The sequence below is a fragment of the Podarcis raffonei genome, chromosome 11 (assembly GCF_027172205.1).
Source record: "Podarcis raffonei isolate rPodRaf1 chromosome 11, rPodRaf1.pri, whole genome shotgun sequence".
Taxonomy (NCBI): Eukaryota; Metazoa; Chordata; class Lepidosauria; order Squamata; family Lacertidae; genus Podarcis; species Podarcis raffonei.
The window spans coordinates 4070359-4092514 of record NC_070612.1 but is presented as its reverse complement, the minus strand read 5'-3'; the positions used below and the strand labels follow the sequence as shown (position 1 = coordinate 4092514).

General features: G+C 46.3%; 1 protein-coding gene across 15 annotated transcripts in view; it reads left to right on the top strand.

Moving 5' to 3' along the window:
• Positions 1-22156, top strand: part of CELF4 (CUGBP Elav-like family member 4) — an 806729-nt gene that overhangs the window by 745660 nt on the left and 38913 nt on the right. For 5 of the 15 annotated variants that reach the window (XR_008332805.1, XM_053408988.1, XM_053408991.1 and 2 more), the window contains exons 9-11: positions 6339-6404; positions 10973-11053; positions 17161-17304. Coding sequence is in view for 14 of the 15 variants with exons in the window: in XM_053408988.1 (XP_053264963.1) it covers positions 6339-6404; positions 10973-11053; positions 17161-17304 (291 nt within the window). In the remaining variant the exon portion in view is untranslated. The remainder of the gene's footprint in view (positions 1-6338; positions 6405-10972; positions 11054-17160; positions 17305-22156) is intronic. The other 10 variants (XM_053408996.1, XM_053408999.1, XM_053408997.1 and 7 more) reach the window with 3 other exon arrangements.

The window sequence follows — 22156 nt, the reverse complement described above, 5'->3', positions numbered from 1 at the left end:
GATGGCTGGCCATTTAATGCAGCTCCTCTCCCCCAAACTAATGCTGGAACCCCTTGCGAAACCAGCCGAGCAAAGCCCCCAAAAGCCAAGGGCCAGTTGCCATTTTCTGCAGGCTCAGCGCTTTCTTCCGGTTATTGCCGTTATTGTTGTGTCTGAATGCCTAATTAATTACAACAGTAAACGCGCACTTCTTTAATCACTGCATCAGCTGTCCTAATCAATCTTCATAATAGGGGATCCGTAGTATGGCACCCATGAATTTTAATCTACATAAATTTCATAGGACCTTTCGCAGGCTTGTTGTACCAAATGATATAATTATGGATATAGATTAGGCTTGGGGAGAGTGATTTAAATTGGATTTAAGCAGAAGGTGAAGCGAGCCCTCCCACTCGCCCGCTTATTTATTTATTTTGATCCTGACCTTGGGGAGGTGGCTCTTAAGGCAAAGTGGCGGCAAAACAGCCTCTCCCGACCACGATGGCTGCCTCTGCTGCTACTGGGAATGCTGAGCAGAGAGGGGTTGACCTGAATCTAGAAGGCAAGGCACCCAGCCAAGAGGTCTTACCCTGCTCACTGCTTTGGGGGAATGGAAAAGCACTTATCAGCAAATATAGACATGCAGTTTATGAAGTCAGGAGCCAGTTGAGGTATAGAGGCAGCATTAATGCAATCTGCTCTGGGATGTTAAGACTTAGAAGGAAAAAGGCCGCATTGAATCCAGGTGAAAGGAAGCTTCTTCAGCCCAAAGGCCAGGCTCCATCATTGAGAATTTTCTGGATGCAAAGTGCGTCAGTCAACGGATAGGACTTTTACTTTTGTTGTTGTTGTTTAGTCGATTAGTTGTGTTTGAGTCTTCATGACCCCATGGACCAGAGCACGCCAGGCCCTCCTGTCTTCCACTGCCTGCCACAGTTTGGTCAAACTCATGCTGGTAGCTTCGAGAACACTGTCCAACCGTCTCGTCCTCTGTCGTCCCCTTCTCCTTGTGCCCTCCATCTTTCCCAACATCAGGGTCTTTTCCAGGGAGTCTTCTCTTCTCTTCCTTCCAGTGAGCACTCAGGGCTAATTTCCCTAAAAATGGATAGGTTTGATCTTCTTGCAGTCCATGGGACTCTCCAGAGTCCCCTCCAGCACCATAATTCAAAAGCATCCATTCTTCGGCGATCAGTCTTCTTTATGGTCCAGCTCTCACTTCCATACATCACTACTGGGAAAACCACAGCTTTAACTATACGGACCTTTGTTGGCAAGGTGATGTCTCTGCTTTTTAAGATGCTGCCTAGGTTTGTCATCGCTTTTTTTTACAAGAGGCTATATTCCAAGCCTGCAAAGGTCTGAAGTTGTTATACCTCCCTGCCCCGTCCCACCCACCAAATAAGCAAGATACATTTGTTTGTTTGTTTGTTTGTTTTCTATCCTGCCTTTTCCTCCAAGTTGCTCAAGGCAGAGATACTTGCCCTCCTCTCCTCATTTATCTTCACAACAACCCTGTGAAGGAAGCTCAGGGTCACATCCAGTGGGCCTCATGACTGAATGGGGATTTGAACCCTGGACTCTCAGGTCCCAGTCCATCACTCTAACCACTAGGCCATGCTGAACAAATTCATAGTTCAAGGATGCAGTCTGGTCATGGGGGGGGCATGGGGGGAGCAGGCATGGGCTGACTGTTGCCTTGTGAGGGGTTTGGCCAAGATAGCTTCCCATGGGCCAGATAAAGAGACCTGGGTCTCTAGAACCCACACCCTTGGTTCTAGAATCAGGTCCAGAAAAATCACAATATAAATATCTAGGGTGCTTGGAGAAGGAAGCGTGAAGCTAGGACTTCAGAGTAGGTATGGGACGCGGGTGGCGCTGTGGGTTAAACCACAGAGCCTAGGACTTGCTGATCAGAAGGTCGGCAGTTCGAATCCCTGTGGCGGGGTGAGCTCCCATTGTTCGGTCCCTGCTCCTGCCAACCTAGCAGTTCGAAAGCACGTCAAAGTGCAAGTAGATAAATAGGTACCGCTCCGGGGGGAAGGTAAACAGCGTTTCCGTGTGCTGCTCTGGTTCGCCAGAAGCGGCTTAGTCATGCTGGCCACATGAAGCTGTACACCGGCTCCCTTGGCCAATAAAGCGAGATGAGCGCCGCAACCCCAGAGTCGGTCACGACTTGACCTAATGGTCAGGGGTCCCTTTACCTTTACCTTATGAGAACTATAGGAGAAAGCCTTTGCAAATAGACTAGGAAGCTTCCAAGGCATGAGCCTGAGCTGCACCACTCTAGCCTGGCACAAGTCATTTTCCTATGCCTCTCTTTAAGTCAGCCCTTTCTCCAGAACAATGAGGACTAGGATCTTAACTTTATTCCAAAGGCCTCCATTTGACGGCTAGATCCCTGGTTCAAGGCAGACAGGGCTCCTGCCTCAAACTCTGGAGAGCAGCAGCCAGCTGGTGGGGAAAAAACACTGGTCTGTCTCACTAGAAAGCAGCTTCCAGTGCTCCTGTCTCCCATTGGCTGTCTGAAGAGGAAAGGCAACTTGAGAATGGAAGGTCTGGCCGAGATGCCACCAAGGAGAGGGCTCCTGTTTCTGAAGATGGCTCCCCACTCCTGACAACATCTCACTATTTTGCCTGGACTCTCTCTTTTTAAACACTGGCCGGTGAAACCCTATAGCACTTGCAGGTTTTCTCAGGGGAAATCGCCTTTGAAATGCTGCTTCTGCCAGCATTCTGGCTCTCTGTCCCTTTGAGTCACACACATCTCCCTTGATGTCAGCTGATAACTCTATCAGTGCTGTGGGTTTTCTGAGGATCATTCCCGGGCGAAGCACTCAACGTCATGCTGACTTTGGTTTTTCTTTTTCTTCCTGGCACCGGGCAGACACTTGGGGAAAGTGACATTAACAGATCTACTTTCTTTGAAGGACTTGGGAGTCGTTCCTCGACTCCTACCTAATGAATAAGTGCTGCCTTCGTTAAATTCATATTTATGGTTGTCGAGGAGGTCATTGGCTTGTTTTATGTCTCCAGGTTTATGGAAGGTTATACGCCATGGTCACACGGTCTCGTGCTGGCCGGGATCGCCTTGCAAAAGAAGCGACTGTAGCTGAGAGAAGCTTTTTTCCACTGGGATATGGAAATGATGGGATTAAGAGAGAGGCGGACTCCTCTTCTCAGCCAGGTGCCCTGGGAAGGGCCTTTTGCCCTGAGATGACAAGAGAAGTTACTTTGGACATCCGTTTTATCAGCTCGGCTTAGTCTTCCATTTTACGAGCTCAGATCTTGCTTTCTATGTAGCGCGTCAGGCCAGGCAAGCCTCCTTCTTTCTCTGATAGGCTTGCACCGAAGGCCGATTCATACTAGGGCATGTTGGAGGCTTCCAACAGAAACAAAAATGGCGGCAGAAATGGCCAATGTTTGCTTATTCCTCCCTTGTCCAGGACGGAAACTGAACCTGCAAATGTGACCACTGTTTGCTGCTGTTGCTGCTTGCAGTCCACAAACGATACAGTGGTACCTCAGGTTAAGAACTTAATTCATTCTGGAGGTCCGTTCTTAACCTGAAACTGTTCTTAACCTGAAGCACCACTTTAGCTAATGGGGCCTCCCACTGCCGCTGTGCGATTTCTGTTCTCATCCTGAAGCAAAGTTCTTAACCCGAGGTACTATTTCTGGGTTAGCGGAGTCTGTAACCTGAAGCGTCTGTAACCTGAGGTACCACTGTACATACTTCTTTCCCCCCCCCCCCATTTGCATTGTGCTTCCTTTGCAACGAAATGAATCGGGTGGAATAATGTAATCAGGCAGCGAGACAACTAGCAGAGCTTTTGGAGGAAGGCAAACTGCAGCAGAGCAGAAACAGTGCGGCAGCTGTGGCGGGTGGCACATGGACTCAGCTGCGGCCCAGGCGGGGAGAGGAAGTCAGGCACCCATGGGCACCCACAGCAAAAAAATTATGACATCATTATGACTTGCCATGGTGCACGCCTACATTGGGCACCCACAGTGTGGAGCCCAAGTCGGCGCTCCTGTTTTACAGAAGCAATGCATCACTTTGCGCAACAGCAGTTTGGGGCACCCATCTTAGCGTCGACCCTTCCCTAGGACTTGTCATGTGCCTCTTCTAGGACAAGCCAAGGGTAGCCAGGCAAATTCTTTTGAGGCTTCTGCTTCCGCTCTGCCTGAGCCCTCGTCTCCCTGTGATGTTCCACTTCCGCAGACAGGAGAGAAGCAATGAGGTGGAGAGGGAAGGGATGAACGGCCCTGATCCCCCTAAGGGGCTGTCTTAAAAAGTACAAAGCCAGGGGGACTGCATAAATGTAAAACCTAGCAGCACCGATAAATACAAATTAAGCTCCTAATAAGAAGTGAAATATTAGGGCCAAGGTGACATTAGGGGGACGGAGGTTCAGCCAAGCTATGCTTTAAATATTTTATTGCTTCACACCCGAGAAAGAGCTCATTCAATGGATATCTTTTTTTGCAGACTTCTCCCTACGCAGGGGGGAAGAGGGCATGAGAAAGGAAGGTCTCGAGCTATTTGGTACGCAGGCTGAGACCCTCCCTGCCTGCAGACTGTCTCGCCAGAGTGGTGCATGCTCTGGTTATCTCCCGCTTGGACTACTGCAATGCGCTCTACGTGGGGCTACCTTTGAAGGTGACCCAGAAACTACAAAAAATCCAGAATGCGGCAGCTAGACTGGTGACTGGGAGCGGTCTGGCGAGAGCGGTCTGGCGAGACCGGTCTTGAAAGACCTACACTGGCTCCCAGTACGTTTCCGTGCACAATTCAGAGTGTTGATGCTGACCTTTAAAGCCCTAAATGGCCTCGGTCTAGTATACCTGAAGGAGCATCTCCATCCCCATCATCCAGCCCGGACACTGAGGTCCAGCGCTGAGGGCCTTCTGGCGGTTCCCTCACTGCGAGAAGTGAGGTTACAGGGAACCAGGCAGAGGGCCTTCTCGGTAGTGGCACCCACCCTGTGGAACTCCCTCTCACCAGATGTCAAAGAGAACAACAACTACCAGACTTTTAGAAAACATTTGAAAGCAGCCCTGTTTAAGGAAGCTTTTAATGTTTAATAGGTTATTGTATTTTAATGTTTTGTTGGAAGCCGCCCAGAGTGGCTGGGGAAACCCAGCCAGATGGGCGGGGTATAAATAAATTATTATTATTATTATTATTATTATTATTATTATTATTATTATTATTGGTTAATTTGCCTTTTCTCTTTGTGTGCTTGTAGGATGATTATAGAATTGTAGAGTTGGAAAGGACCCCATGGGTGCCTAGCCTGTGATGAAGGAATCTCAGCTAAAGCACCCGTGACAGCCATCCATACTAGCCAAGATGGCTCCTCTCTGCCCCCTGTCCAGTAATGCCACGGGACACAAGTTGCTGGGAACTGCAGGAGGGGAGAGAGTTCTTGCACCTGGGTCCTGCTTGCAGGTTTCGTATTGGGGCATCTGGTCGGCCCCTGTGAGTGTTGGGATGCTTCCAAGGAAATGGGGGCAATTGGCCGGCCCCCAGCTGGCTCCAGCCCACTGACCAGTAGCCGGCGATCTCCCGTCCTTGGGTCAGCATGTAACTGCGACTTGAGTTTCAGAAGCCTTCAGAAGCTGAGCACACAAGCCAGCAGAGTAAAAAAAACAACTATTCACAACAGAAGGGCAGATAGAGGCTGTTTAAAGCATATTTAAGGTAAAGGTAAAGGGACCCCTGACCATTAGGTCCAGTCGTGACCAACTCTGGGGTTGCGGCGCTCATCTTGCTTTATTGGCTGAGGGAGCCGGCGTACAGCTTCCGGGTCATGTGGCCAGCATGACTAAGCCGCTTCTGGCAAACCAGAGCAGCGCATAGAAATGCCGTTTACCTTCCTATTTATCTACTTGCATTTTGAAGTGCTTTCGAACTGCTAGGTTGGCAGGAGCAGGGACCGAGCAATGGGAGCTCACCCCGTTGCGGGGATTCGAACCACCGGCAAGTCCTAGGCTCTGTGGTTTAACCCACAGCGCCACCCGTGTCCCTTGTAAAGCATATTTACAAGCAGTTTATTCAGCATACATCAGGACAAAGAAAACATGTCTTCTCCCCTTCATGTCCAAGCAAGAAGCAGGAAGCAACAGCTATACACAAATAGAAGTTCCCAGCAAGCTGTGCTGGACTGTAAACAGACAGGTGACATACAACAATCCACACGTCTGTTCTTAAGGTGGAATGGAATATCTTAACAGTGAGAACAGGATGCTGGACTAGTTGGGCCATTGGGCTGACCCAGGAGGTGCTTCCGGTGCTCCTGAGCTTACCTGCATTACCCTTTAACCCTCCTCTTTCTCTCTCTCTTGTGTCTTCACAGCACAGAGTCCCACCGCAGCCGACCCTTTGCAGCAAGCCTACGCCGGAGTGCAGCAATATGCAGGTCGTTAGTATTAACACTTTCCCCCAATAAACCTTTCACTTCTCTGATGCTCGATGCATTTGGGGGCTCTTCATAACTGGCACAGCGCGCCTGTGCTTTGTATTATTTTGGAATCCCAATGAGACCGCGAAGCGACTCCCAAAGGAGAATGCTTTTGTTGAATCGTTGCATTTTTGCCCTGCCTTTCTGTAACAAGCGCCCAAAGAAACCAAGGGTGCTTTCAGACTGTCGATACGATAATCTTTATTGTCATTGTCCCATATAGAACAATGAAATTGAAAAAATCTACATCAGACATTCAAAAACCCACAAGCCTGCTATCCCAGCTATAGCCCCTAAAAACTCTGATACCCCATAATTGAATAGAATATACTGTATTTTTTGCTCTATAAGACTCACTTTTTGCCTCCCAAAAAGTAAGGGGAAATGCGTGTGCGTCTTATGTAGCGAATACAGGCTGCGTGGCTATCCCAGAAGCCAGAACAGCAAGAGGGATCACTGCGCAGCGATCCCTCTTGCTGTTCTGGCTACTGAGATTCAGAATATTATTTTTTCTTGTTTTCCTCCTCCAAAAACTAGGTGCGTCTTATGGTCTGGTGTGTCTTGTAGAGCAAAAAATACGGTACTCACATAAAAACTACCTTACATTGCGTTTAAAACCAGAATCGCATTTGGATAGAAACTGTTTCTCTGGCGGCTAGTCGCCGTTTTCAGGTGGAATTCAGCCAAGTTCCGGCAAACTTGGGTTGCACAGTTGTAGTTGATTGGGAAGTTCTGCACAAGAAACTTGCTCCCCCTCCCCCCCCAAAAAAATCTGACTTTCTGCTGTAAAGAAAATGAGAAATGCTCGTTCAATAGCCATCCTTGTCTAACCTCCCTGCAAACAAATCAGGATCTGGGCTCGATAAACAGGTCATCTGGAATAAAACCTGCCATATGGCCAAGCCACGGAACAGAATAACCAGGAATACAAGAAAGCCATACAAAAATCAGATAGAGTTCTATTAAGAAGTTCAAACTGAAAATCACAAGTTTACAGATTGAAACACAGGGCAGCAAAGAAAATGTTCTTCATTTGAAATAAGTCCTTTATTCAAGGGCACCAAAACCCCACTGATTATAGCAGATGAGCCCCTATTTTTTAGAAGACATTCAAATCAGGCTTGTAGGTATTTCATCATTATTATTATTATTATTATTATTATTATTATTATTATTATTATTACAACATTTATTTATATCCTGCCTTTTACCCTTACAGGGACTCAAGGCGACTTACAGATAAAATAGAAACAGCTAAAACAATTGAACTTTAATAAAATTATATACATATGATCTATTGAAACATAAAGATAATTACAATAAAAAAGCACAGCAGCATCCTTTCCCTTAAAAAGTCAGTTCCCAAATGCCTTTTGGAAGAAGAAAGAAAGCACCAGAAAAAAGAGGGGGCAGAATTTAGTGTCAGGCACAAAATACATCATCCTGAGAATCTCAGCTCTCATTTTTTAAAAATCCAAATTTCTAGTCCATATGGCAGGAAGATGGAATGCAGTGATATCTCGTAGAATCTCCGAAAGGAGAAGTGAATAATAAGATTCCCAGGGGAACGGGTTTCTGTGTCCTATGCAGCAACCTGTCCCTTCGCTTAATTAGCAGCATCAATTAAGCAAAATAAGAAATGTATGCAATTTTGCTTGGTGTGCACAATTTAGATGGGTAATGAAAATCCCCCTTTCTCACACTGCAGAGCTCAAATTACCTTAGCACATTTTGGTACAAGTGCAAAGTACTTGCAGATTGACTGGATACTGGAAGTCCTTTGCTTCCAAACTTTGGGAGCATTTTTTGTCTTGGGTAGAGAGGGGGATAGAAGATCACACAGGTTCCCATGTGCAGAAGAAGCACAGGGCTAAAAAAAGAGACATTAATCTGAAAAGGCAAGGGGGGAATGCTGTGAGATATTATTTATTCATCTAAAAGATGATCGTGAATTAGACTAGAATACACCAGGGCTCTCCTGTCCATCTCCCAGGAGCCACCAACTGGTCAACACAGAGTCCTCATTGGTTTCAGCCACTGTGGTGTAAGGAGTCCTGTAGAGCAGAGGTGGGCAGAAGGGAGATCTGGATCTGCCGGTCGATCTCTCGGTGATCTGCACTAGATCCAGACAATTCCGATTCCCGGTTGTTTTAACAGTAGGAACAACCAAGTGACTTTTCTCACCCAAAAATGAATTAGGCTGCTAAAGGAAGGAACAGTGGTGTAGCATGGGTTGCCAGAGCTCCGGGGCAAGTAAAGTATTGTATGTCTCCTAAGGCAAGTATTGCTCCCCCAACTGGTACCTGCGTGCATGCCTCCTCAGGATGGATTGGTGCCACTGCTGTGAGTCTTGCCATCCACTTGTCTCTCCCACCGCTGGGGACCACTGTGCAGCCAAAGGATGCAAGGGCCCATCCTCTCCCAGCTCCAGCTTAGAGTGCTGCTCAGGTGAGGCAGGTGGGAGGGACAGGGAGCGCCTCCAGGCAGGGTGGCAGCTGCAGAGGCACACCTCCAAAAAAAATTGCACTCGAGGCAATTGCCCTGGTAGCCCACCTTCCCCCCACACCTGCTATGCCACTGGGAAGGATGCTAGCCAAAAACAGACTTCTGTAGAAAACAGAAGCTGTGAGCTCAGTTTTGTTCAGGCAGGGAGAAGTACCTGGGCTCAGCATATGCTCAGAGGCACCGTTCTTTTTCTTCTGTGCCTTTTGCAACTGGCTCTAATTGGTAGAACATGGAGTTCCAGTAAATTAATTTTTTTTAGTAAGCAGATACAACAAGCTTGACATTTTCCCACCTCTGGTCTGGAGCACTGCAGAGCACAGCAAAGCCCTCTAGCAAATAAAATCAGGAACAGGGAAGTGTGGCAAATGACTAAGAGCAGGTGAAGGAGAAGGCAACACAGGGAGTCAAAGTCAGGCAGCAGCTCAGATTCAGGGTAACAAATTTCTCTGCGAAGCACTCGTGCGAAAAGGGTTGGAAGGACATTCTTCCCTGAAATGCAAAATGCAGGGTGCTTTGACAATAGGATGCTTTCAGTTCCCCCATATGTTTCAGTCGTGGTACGTTTCCAGTGGAATTTTCTCAGACTTTTAATATCAGTGCTTAGTCTCCCTCCATGGATAACACAACCTGTCTGTTGCTGCAACCAATTGGTTTACTTCCTATGGTTCAAAGAATGGCCATCGACTCCTGCCAAGGAATGCTTTTGTGTGTGAATCAAACCTGGATCTGGGAAGTTCAGTTTCATTCTCCATAAAAGACCAGTTCCTGGTGTCTTAGTTTCTGCCCCTTATTGCTTGCAAGATTTGACAGACTGATCTGGTCCAGACCTTTCAGTTCTCAATAACCCCACTGGGAAAGCAAATTTGGCCTTCGTAGGGTCCCAAGGTGTCGTGATTTTGGAACTGGTGTGTTGTGCTATGGCGTGACCTTTAAAATAGTTGTTCGTGGTGCCATTGCCTCCTGTTGCCATGCAAGCAGATAACTGGTTTCCACCACACATGGAAGTCCATCAGAGACTTGAGATATCAGCCTCCAGTCCATGAAAGCTTATGTCATAATAAATGTGTTCATCTTTCAAGGTACCGTGACAGGAGGCAGTGATGGCCACCAACCCAGATGGCTTTAAGAGAGGATGAGACAAATTTATGGAAGAGAAGGCTATTGATAGCTATGAACCATGGTAGTTATGCTCTGCTTCCACAGTTGGAGGCAACAGTGCTTCTGAATATTGTGGCTGGAAACCAAAGGAGGGGAGAGGCTTCTTATCCTGCTTCTAGGTTTCTCACAGACATCTGGTTGGCCACTGTGAGAACAGAGTGATGGACTAAGTGGCCCATTGGCCTGATCCAGAGGGCTGTTCTGATGTTCTTCCCACAAGAGACTTCCTTGGATTTGCTGCAACAGAGTAACACAGCTACCCCTCCACAACTCTTTCCCTTGTGTTATTGAGTATCCATGGACCCCTGCTCAGGGCCACACCAGCTTACCTGCAACCAAGTTGCACCATGATGTTCTCCCAGAACATTCACTGGGCCTTCAAGGTTGCCTCCCTTCGTCTATGCAAATGGCTTGTGGCTCTCTCATTTGTGATGCATTTCCAGTGTGATCCTCAGAGCTGCACAACTGGAGGCAGGATACAGGCAGGCCCGTTGCATGTAGGCTCATCATTTTAATGACGGCATTAAATTGCATTGGTGAGTGGGCCATCATAGCTCAAGCATGGCAAATCCGACTCTTGCAGCCTTTCCAAGCCAATGGCATTCAAGAGAGTCAGTTCACACACTCAGTGTTGAGGAACCAAGTGATGGTGTTCATGTGTGAAGAACACCAAGAGCTCTTAAGCAAAGGAAGACCACTCAGTTTTCAAGAACTCAACTTATTCTGGGTTCATGTTATAATGTGCCACCTTACAGCCCGACGAGGTTTCATTCTTGGTTGGGGATGATTGTTGGGGGTGAAGATCTGCTTCTGCAATGGTCCTGAAATCTTCCTTCCTTTCTTCTCTCCTCCTCTTTCCCCTATAGCTGCTTACCCTGCTGCATATGGCCAGATAAGCCAAGCCTTCCCACAGCCGCCTCCCATGATCCCACAGCAACAGAGAGAAGGTGAGTCTTTGGGATACTGTCTTGACCACGGGCAATTCTTTCTGTAGCTTCAGGAAGAAACACTGCGTAGCCAGCCTCCACTTCTGGAAAACACACTTCCTTGCGATGTCATGCACATACTTCAAGAAGAGGTCACTATCTAGGTATCATAACATAAGCAAGCTCCTGCCAGAGGGCTCCAGAGCTGCTATTGTGATGCCACTATGAAAACTCCTATGAAAGAAGCCACACAAAAAATATTTATTGAAGAGTGAGACCCGTGTAGGTTCCTCAATTCTCAGTTCTTCTTGGCTGCACCTCACCAGAGGCTCACCAGCTTCCCAAACCTTTTGTGTCACATCCTAATAAATTGAAGATATACTATTACTTCAATGTGAGCCCAAGTTTTGCTTTGTTTGCTAGTCCGTTTTTTGTAGCTGCTGCCTCCTGGAGGAAATGATAAAAGAGTAGGAAAGGTGGTAAGATTTTGCACCTAGAGTCTCCTCAGATATCAGCCTCTAGAGGGCAGCGTAACTTGCCTCGAATGGCCCAGTGTTGACCATAGAGTGTTAGACGGTAGCTGGTTCGTTAAAAGGTGAATACCAATACTAATGCACAATACTAATTACAAAATTACAATATTACAATGCAAATTACAAAAGCCACCAAACCGTGCAAATACGTACAATTTAAGCCAGCGTGGTGTAGTGGTTAAGAGCGGTAGACTCGTAATCTGGTGAACCGGGTTCGTGTCTCCGCTCCTCCACATGCAGCTGCTGGGTGACCTTGGGCCAGTCACACTTCTTTGAAGTCTCTCAGCCCCACTCACCTCACAGAGTGTTGGTTGTGGGGGAGGAAGGGAAAGGAGATTGTGAGCCGCTCTGAGACTCCTTAAAGGGAGTGAAAAGCGGGATATCAAATCCAAACTCTTCTTCTTCTAATAACTATAAGAACAGCCATAATAGAGAAGCTAACCACATCAACACATCAAAACACAAATTAAAACCAATTTATCAGTGTAAATTGATAGCTGAACAATACATATATGCCCTGATGTATCAAACATTTTAGAATGGTATAAAATATAGGGGTGGAAATTGAATATATTGATCATGACTATATCACCTTTAAAAAAAAAAAAGCCAAATGCATTATTTACAGGAATTAACTCATCTTCAAATTCACACTTTTGGCCAAGCCATTAACTATCCATCTTTACAAATGGGAAAGTGAGACAGAGAGAAAGAAATTACCAGTAGCCAAAGGGTATCTAAGGAACTCATATGGACTCCAGCCTGTATCCAATACTATTTCACTTGCCTACATTATTTGGATAATCAGGGTGAATATGAATATATTGCACCATGTAATTAGCCACTTAATCAGTCTTGTGGAAAGTACGTCGCGCGAAGTCATGGGGCATCGGCCCAAGTCATTTCCCCTTCGACCTCCCACAGCCCCCCGTTTCCTGTGGAGAGAAGCACTCCTTGCAGTGCGGAACTCCCATGCTTGAGTCATCTACAGGGACCCTGGATTTGAGTGAGGGAAATGTCCGTCTCCCAGGGTGAGAGGTTGGGAGGAGAAACAAAAGATGTCGGGTGAGAGCTGAGAGGGGCTACTACGTTCTATAGGTTGTAAGGGCTAGGAACCTTTAAGAGAGGTTAACAAAAAAGTTATTTTTAACTTTTTGTAGCTGCTTTTGTTTTTTATTTACATTAGTTTTCTATATCTTATTGTATGATGAAAAAAGGTTAATTTTTAAAAGGCATCATTGAAGTCATTTTTTAAAAGGTAGTATACAAGCATATAAAAATAAATTTAAAAACACAGGAATTTGGGGAATTCCAACATATAATAGCAGGGTCTGAACTTATGAGTCAGGCAAAGCCCTGGGCAGAGAGATATGTGGAGCTACCTTTGAAAGTGACTTGGAAACTACAACTAATCCAGAAAGGGACAGCTAGACTGGTGACTGGGGGCAGCTGCTGGGACCATATAAGACCAATCCTAAAGGATCTACACTGGTTCCCAGTACATTTCTGAGCACAATTCAAAGTGTTGGTGCTGACCTTTAAAGCCCTAAATGGCCCCATATACCTGAAGGAGGGTCTCCACCCTTATTGTTCAGCCCGGACACTGAGGTCCAGCTCTGAGGACCTTCTGGCGGTTCCCTCCCTGTGAGAAGTGAAGTTACAGGGAACCCGGCAGAGGGCCTTTTGGGTAGTGGCGCCCGCCCTGTGGAACGCCCTCCTATCAGATGTCAAGGAAACAGAGAACTATCAGAAAGTTTTTAATGTTTAATTATGTTTTTATATATGTTGGAAGTCGCCCAGAGTGGCTGGGGCAACCCAGGCTGCATCTACACAATTATTTTTTTAAAAAGCCACTTTGAAAATGCTCAGGAGTTGGGAATTGTTTTAAAGCTCACAATGGAAAAATTTCATAGAGTACCGATTTCAGCTCTACAGTGCCATCTGGTGTCACAGTATTATAACGCATTTATAACGTTTTATTTTCACTTATGTAGCTGAGTCCCCAGTCAGATGGCAGGGAAACTATTATTATTATTATTATTATTATTATTATTATTATTATTATTATTATTATTTCTTTATGAGACTTCTGTAGCAACTGACGGTGCAGAATGGGGCCTTCCATAGCACAGTGGCAAAAGTGAAAAGAGCTCATTTTAATGCTGCTGCACAGTGATATTCTGCAAGGTGCAGAATAGAATTCCCTGACATGATCTAAAGCGTTTTGCAGGGTCTCTACGGGGGCAGGTGTGCTTTTCCCCAGGTCACCTGGTCCTGAATTGTTCAGCACCAAGACCCTGAACCCTGCCCAGCAGCTGATCTCGACATGATATAATATAATAATAATATAATAAATTTTATTTATATCCCGCCCTCCCCAGCCAACGCCGGGCTCAGGGCGGCTAACAACAATAAAACAATACAAAAGTACAACCCAAACAACACTCTAAAATCATTCATTATAAAATTAATTAAATGATGTCAGTGTTTCCACCTTGCATCTTGGAGGGGCGATGCTTTGGCTCCCCTTTGAGTGCTCCTGTTCTCCAAGTCACTTAGCTAAGCGGCAGGGTCTTGGGGGCCTCATTAGTCCATTAGCCTGGCCCGCTGACCCCAGCCCTGCTCCCCCATGTTGGCATAAATGCCGAGGCAACGTCACGGTCCCGGAGGAGCCTCGCGCCTTGTAGCAGGTCGGCCGTTCCTTTTAGCAACGTAGTGGGGGAAAATTGTGCTTAGCAAGTCTTCATCAGGGCTTCATTTTCCATTAATCCAAAAAGAAAATGTGGAGGGGGAAAGTGCCTTCAATCATGCCAAGGCCCGGGAATTTTAATGAGCTTTAAATGGGCATCTGTCAGAATCCTGACTCGGCGGAACTACCCCTGCCAGCCGAGGGGATGAGTAATGGCCAATAAAAAGCAGGGGGAAGCACCTTCGTGAACTCCTCTCTCTAACAGGAAAGGCAAAGTTGTAATTTGCTGTGTTATGACACTATAATTATGCCCTGATGAAGAAAGCGAGAACATTAAAAATCCTTCTCTTCTACATGGTGCACCCCTGTTCCCTCCTTTCTCTCTCTCCCCCCGCTGACCCCCAACTGACGGGGAAGAAATGGTTTAACCCTTGATCCACTTGATCGTTGTGATGTGATAAGGCATTAGGAAGGGTGGGGGGAAAGAGTTTCACACACACACACACACACACACACAATTCTTCATCAGATTCCATACCCGTCAACAATGCTCCAGTGAAAAAAGGGATGTTCTATTCCATCATCATAATTATAATAATTTTATTATTTATTCCCCACCCATCTGACTGGGTTGTCCCAGCTGCTCTGGGCAGCATCCAACATATATAAATACAGTGGTATCTTGGTTGTCAAACTTAATCCCTTCCAGGAGTCCATTCAGCTCTCGGAACCGTTCGGAAACCAAGGCGCAGCTTCCAATTGGCTGCAGGGGCTTCCTGCACTCAATCGAAAGCCAATTCGGCATCCAAAAAATGTTCGCAAACCGGAACTCTCGTTTTGTGGCGTTCAGGAGCCAAAACATCCGGGTACCAAGGCGTTCAAGAACCAAGGCACGACTGTACATAATACAACATTAAACACTGAAAAACTTTCCTATATAGTCTGTCTTCGGATATCTTCTAAAGATCGTATAGTTACTTATCTCCTTTGCTTGGGGAGTGCATCACTCCACACCCTCCAACATTTCTCTGATGAAAATAGGGGCGTCCTGAGGACAGTCCGGGATCAAATGAGAAACCGGGACAGCTTCCTGTAAATCCAAAAATCTGGAAAATAGAGAAAATTGGAGGGCCTGAACACTCAGAACTAAAATTAGAAAACTTGGCTTGAATTATGTAAATTTGTGTGCTGTACCTGTTATGGCCACCTGATAGCTAGTAAGGCCATATTGGTTTATTCCATCATGGGAAATCCCAGCTAATCAGAATAGCATAAGTAGATCCTGCACCTACTGGATCAGGCCAATGGCCCTTCTAGTCCAACATCCTGTTATCATAATAATAATAATAATAATAAATTTTATTTATATCCCGCCCTCCCCAGCCGAAGCTGCAGGCATAGGCAAACTCGGCCCTCCAGATGTTTTCGGACTACAATTCCCATCATCCCTGACCACTGGTCCTGTTAGCTAGGGATCATGGGAGTTGTAGTCTCAAAACATCTAGAGGCACGAATTTGCCTATGCCTGTCATACTGGCCAAACAGATGCCTGTGGGAAACCCATAAGCTGGAAACAAAAGCTCTCTCCCTTCCTGTGGTTTCCACAAACTGAGAGCACAGCCGTCCTGGCTAATAATAGTAATAATAATAATAATAATAATAATAATAATAATAATAATAATAATAATTTATTTGTACCTCGCCAGCAGCTCTGGGCGGCTTATAGCAAGGATTAAAAATACATCAAAATGCCACACATTAAAAACTTCCCTGAACAATGGCCATTGATAGCCTTCTCCTCTGTCAATTTGTCCAATATCCCTTTAAAGCCATTCAAACTGGTGGCCATTCATGTGACTTCCATAATTTAACTATTGAAGTGCTGTCTTTTATCTGTCCTGAGGCTTCCAAGCTTCAGCCCGGTTGGAAATCCACAAGTTCCAGTTTTATGAGAGAGCAGGAAAACCTTTTATCCATCCGCTTTTCCCATGCCATAAATAAATTTATAAATTTCTATCATGTCACCACTTACTTACCTTTTTTTCTAAACTAACAAACCAGTTTCAGGGATCTGTTTCTCAGCCTTTCCACATCAACTAGGGAGGAGGAGAGTGATAAGGCGGGATATCAAATCCAAACTCTTCTTCTTCTTCTGTACCTATCCATGCAGTGTACAGTCAAAATATGAAACTCACCTCCCCCCACCCTCCAGGAGGCAGTGATGATCACCAACATAGATGGCAAGTAGGCACTGGGGATGGGCTATTGATGGCCACTTGCCATGTTCTGCCTCCACAGTTGGAGGCAGCAATATTTATTTATTTAGTCATACATACATACATACATACATACATACATACCCATCTGGCTGGGTTTCTGCCCACTCTAGGCGGCTTCCAACAGAATATTAAAATACAATGATTCATCAAATATTACAAGCTTCCCTAAACAGGGCTGTCTTCAGATGTCTTCTGAAAGTCAGATAGTTCTCTATTTCCTGGACATCTGATGAGAAGGCGTTCCACAGGGCAGGTGCCACTACCAAGAAGGCCCTCTGCCTGGTTCCCTGTAACTTCACTTCTCGCAGTGAGGGAACTGCCAGAAGGCCCTCGGCGCTGGACCTCAGTGTCCGGGCAGAACGATGTGGGTGGAGACGCTCCTTCAGCAATGCTTCTGAACACCAACTCCTGGAAACTACAAGTGGGGAGAAGGCTCTTGCACCAATGCTCTGCACTCTGGTTTCCCAGTTGGCCACTGTGAGAACAGGATGCCGGACTAGATGGGCCATTGACTTGATCCGGCAAGCGCCTCTTACGTGTCTTGTGTTCTCGTGTTCCGTGTGCTCCCGCCTTCTTCACCCCTTACCTCTTTTCTCTCTCCCTCTCTCTCCTCCATCTTCCCCGCAGGACCAGAGGGCTGTAACCTGTTTATCTACCATCTGCCCCAGGAGTTTGGGGACGCAGAGCTGATGCAGATGTTCCTGCCATTCGGTAATGTCATCTCCTCGAAAGTGTTTGTGGATCGGGCGACAAACCAAAGTAAATGCTTTGGTGGGTAAAGATAACAAAACAATTAGATTCATCCAGGAAAGGAACTTTCTCTGAACTACTTTTACCGTTTGGTTTTTTATTTCTTATTTTATTTCTTTGGTTTCCTTTTCCTTTTTCTTCTCATACTGCTATATTTTTTGTAACTTTACTTAGCTGATTCCCCCTCCCCCTCCTCCTCGATTTCCCTTTGTCGATCTGCCTTCTTCTTCCCCCCTTCCCCCCACCGCTGCCCCACCTCCCCTTCCCCCTTGACTCCCTTCTCACTGTCTCATACTTTGGAACTGCATTGCCCTGCTGCAGAGAGGATTGCTGACTCCAGGAACCTTTGGGGACACCATCCCAAATCCTGGTCGGGTGGAAATGGGGGAATTGCTAGGCGTTTGGGGGTGTGTGGCGAGGAGGAGGAGGAAAGGAACCAGCAGAAAGACTCAGGTCAAACGAGGACAGCGGGCAGCAAAGGAAAAGCTTAGTGGACAATTCACAGATGGAGCAGGAAGGAAAGCTAAGCGATGTGGTTGGGTACCGTTTCTCAGCTGGGTGAGCGAGACCGGGTGTCAGAAGGAGAGGGCACCTGGGGGGCAGAGAGCCTGCTCCTCTTTACCAGAGATGGAAGGGGTTGGACTTCAGGAGCGATGAAGTGCATGTCGGAGCATGCTGATCCCAGTGTTTGGATTTTTCTGTAGGGTGTTCCCCCCATCCTCACTCCCTCCTCCCCTTTGTGCTGCTGTTAACTGTCTTGGATGCCTATGTTGTTATGTGGGGCGGTGGTTGGGAACTTCAGCTCCATCCATCCATCCATCCACTTCCTGCCATTAATTCACCTCCCTCAGCCCTGCCATTGTCCCCCAAAGAAATCCCTCCTCCATCACCTACCCTTCTCTTTCCGACACGGCCAAATGTCTCTCCAAAATTCGGTAGTGACGACAGCCTTCCGATGACCCTTGCGGACCCTTCCTACTCTACCATGCTAGGATTTCTCTGAGTAATACTAGAAATTGCTGTGCTCCACAGTCCCAGGCAGCTGAAGAACAGCTGCTGGGATTCAAAGTCCTCTTGGGCTAAGTTCCTGCTTGCAGGCGTTTTCATTATGATATCGATTACATTTATATCCTGCCTTTTTTCTCCATGGAGCTCAAGGTGATAAACATGGTTCTCACACCTGCCCATTTTATCCTCAAAACAACCCCGTGAGGTAGGCTGAGAGGCAGGAATTGGCCCAGGGTCTTACCCAGGGAGCTTTTCATGGCTGAGTGTGGATTTGAAACCTGGTCCTGGGCCCACACTTCAGCCGCTACACCACACTGGAATCTGGGTGTCCACTGCTAGAAAAGGACATTGGGCTTTGTTTGTTTGTTTGATGGATGGATTTGTATTCCGCCCTTCATCCGAAGATCCCTGTGCACTTCACAACATTAAAATACAAAATAAGAATACAAAATACACAATGAAAACAAAACTAAAAACAAACCAATACTGGGTCATTGGCCTGATCCAGGAGGCAAAGTCATGTGAAATCCTGACTGTGACCGCATGATGAAAAATGGGCTGTTCCAGAAGAGGGAGTGGGAGATGACAAGTCACGTGAGCCCAAAAGGCGGATGAGATGTAGGGTGAGGATGCACAGGGACATGTTTGGTAATGAGGTCATGAAGACATCAGGGCTGGTTCAAATTTCCAGAGGCATTTGAGGAGATATGGTTAAGCTCACTATAGTGGTACCTCTGGTTAAGAACTTAATTCGTTCTGGAGGTCCGTTCTTAACCTGAAACTGTTCTTAACCTGAGGTCCCACTTTAGCTAATGGGGCCTCCCGCTGCCACCACAATGCGATTTCTGTTCTCATCCTGAAGCAAAGTTCTTAAACCAAGGTACTATTTCTGGGTTAGCGGAGTCTGTAACCTGAAGCGTCTGTAACCTGAGGTACCACTGTAGTATGTGTGCCCAGACCCATTCACCCACTAGGAATGGAGGAGACCTCAGGGATGGTTCACATTTTAAAGTGAACTTACCTAATTCCCAAAACAGTGCGTGAACCGAAACACAATGACCCTTCGAAATCCGCACTCTTCCAAATTTGGTGGCGCACATCTCCACCCAAATGATGTGTGCAGAAAAATTATCTATTGTTATTTATTATTTATTGCATTTATATCCCAGGAGCCCAAGGTGGTGTACATAGCTCACCCTCTCCCCATTTTTTATCATCACAACAACCCTGTGAGGTAAGTTAGGCTGAGAGGCAGTGACTGGTCCCCGAGGTTACCCAGCGAGCTTAATGGCTGAGTGGCAATTTGAACCCTGGTCTCCCAGGGTATTAGTTCAGTACTGGCTCTCTATGTTAGTGAAAATTATAATCAGCTGCATACATATATATTAATGCAAATAACACACAATGTGTTGTATTATGGTAAAACTGCATACCGATATGTTAGAGAGAGAGAGAGAGAGATCACAAACTGGGGTGAAAATGTTGAGAAAGGGACTTAAGATCTGAAAAACAAGGATCTGAGAGATGCTAAAACATGCCGAGAATTTGTGGAGCACCGCTGTAAATCTAGGGCTGCATTGGTCCTCCCCCCACATCCTCACAATCCTAGTTTCAGCACACTTTTTGTGGTCATGTGAGGAATGGTTGAAGGAGTTGGGTATGTTACGCATGGAGAAGAGAAGACATATCATATCGGCAACTTCAAATATCTGAAGGGAGGGTCTTGGGAGATGGAGCAAGCTTGTTTCCTGCTGCTCCAGAGGCTAGGACCCGAACCAATGGATTCAAAGCACAAGAAAGGAGTTTCTGCCTAAACGTTAGGAAGAACCTTCTGACACTAAGAGCTGCTCAATCATCTCAGAAGGTGGTGGACTCTCCTTCACTGGAAGGTTTTAAACAGAGCTTGGGTGGCCATCCCCCAGGGAATGGCCTGTGGTTCCCTTATACCTGGCTGGTGAACACAGGGACAAGGGGCCATCTTTACTGGGAATAATTAACAATTTTCTTAAGTCTTCCCCCACCTCCCATAGAAGCCCTCTTGATGGATTCTTGTGAGATGGGGCAAGCAATTTTCAGAAGGGATAACAGCCCACTATTGGCCACTGAGAAAGTGGACTACAAAAATATGGATTGTTCTTTTTAAAAATCAATCAATCGATTGATTGATTGATTGATTGTGTGCTGTGATTACTAAGACCCAACATGGGTTTCTCCAAAACAAGTCATGCCAGACAAATCCCATTTCTTTTTAGAGTTACAGATTTGGTAGATCAAGGGAATGTATGGACAAAGTATATCTTGATTTCAGTAAGAGCTGTTTGACAGTGGAATGGTCTTCCTCAGGAGGTTGTGGACTCTCCTTCCTTAAAGGTTTTTAAGCAGAGGTTAGATGGCCATCTCTGCTGTGTTAGTTGAGATTCCTGCACTGCAGAGGGTTGGACTAGATGACCCTCAGGGACCCTTCCAACTCTACAGTTCTATGCTTCTATAATTCCGTTAATTACCGTATTTTTTGCTCTATAAGACTCACTTTTTCCCTCCTAAAAAATAAGGGGAAATGTGTGTGCGTCTTATGGAGCGAATGCAGGCTGCACAGCTATCCCAGAAGCCAGAACAGCAAGAGGGATTGCTGCTTTCACTGCGTAGCGATCCCTCTTGCTGTTCTGGCTTCTGAGATTCAGAATACCTTTTTTCTTGTTTTCCTCCTCCAAAAACTAGGTGCGTCTTGTGGTCTGGTGCGTCTTATAGAGCAAAAAATACGGTAGTTAAAAATCCCTGCCATCTAGGCAGTCTCCAAGTCCCAGCAACCGATCCCACCCGCCGGCCTTTCCTTGACCTTTCGGTGAAGTTTATTCCGTGCCAGGGCCTCACGCGGCACTTGGCAGCTGCGAACGGTGGGAGGAGGAAAATCTCCAGTTGGATGGGAAGGTATGAATGAAAAATGTAGGCCCATAAAACTTCTTGCCCTCCGCCCACATTCCGCGACAGCATCTAGGCAACCAGGGGAGGGAGGGAGGGAGGGAGGGTGACCGCGGGGGGGGGGGGCGTTGGAAGAGCCGCACAAGTATTAGGGCTGTGAGCCACTATTCATTTTACAAACTATAATTAATTTGATGTTTAGATTAATTTCTGATGCGCTCTCAAAGGTGCACGGAAAGCATTTTTCCTTTATTATAATGTTGATTGCTTATTGGGGAGATAAATCTAACTGTCAGTTATGTACCGACTTACCAAAACTTTCAGACCTAGCAAGCATGTCTGTGCGAGAGGAGCAGCTGCTCTGCTGTTCCGCAATTAAAGGGACAGCCCAGCCTTTTCCCAGGCAACAACAACAACAACAAAAACCCTCTGCACATGAGTTGCAAGGGTCTTCCTTGTCTTTTCTCTCTTCCTTTTGTGGGTGGTATTGCAAAGGGCACATCGCAGAAGAAAACTCGACTGCATATTTCAATTGATTCTCGGTCCAATCTTTGTTATTTTGTCCCCCTTTGGATAACTTTCAAAGGTGGAAGGTTGGAAGAGAAGGTGCAGCTGGGGAATAATGTGGGGTGGAGGCAGTGTAGAAGGCCAGAGAAAAAGTGTCTGAGAATGAATGGAAAACTAGGCTGGAGGGGTGACAAACAGAACGGAAATGGGAACCTCAGGGGTGAGGAAGGCTAATGCATATCCTTTCTGGTTTGAAATCTTCAGCCTAATCTTCAGCTCCATGCCTCTAAGCTACCTTTCTAAATCATGGAGAAAAGGAAAGAAAATTTCGCATTTTGCAAGTTCTTGTAGAAGCAACCATAAAAGGCAAAGGTAAAGGGACCCCTGACCATTAGGTCCAGTCGTGGCCGACTCTGGGGTTGCGGTGTTCATCTCGCTT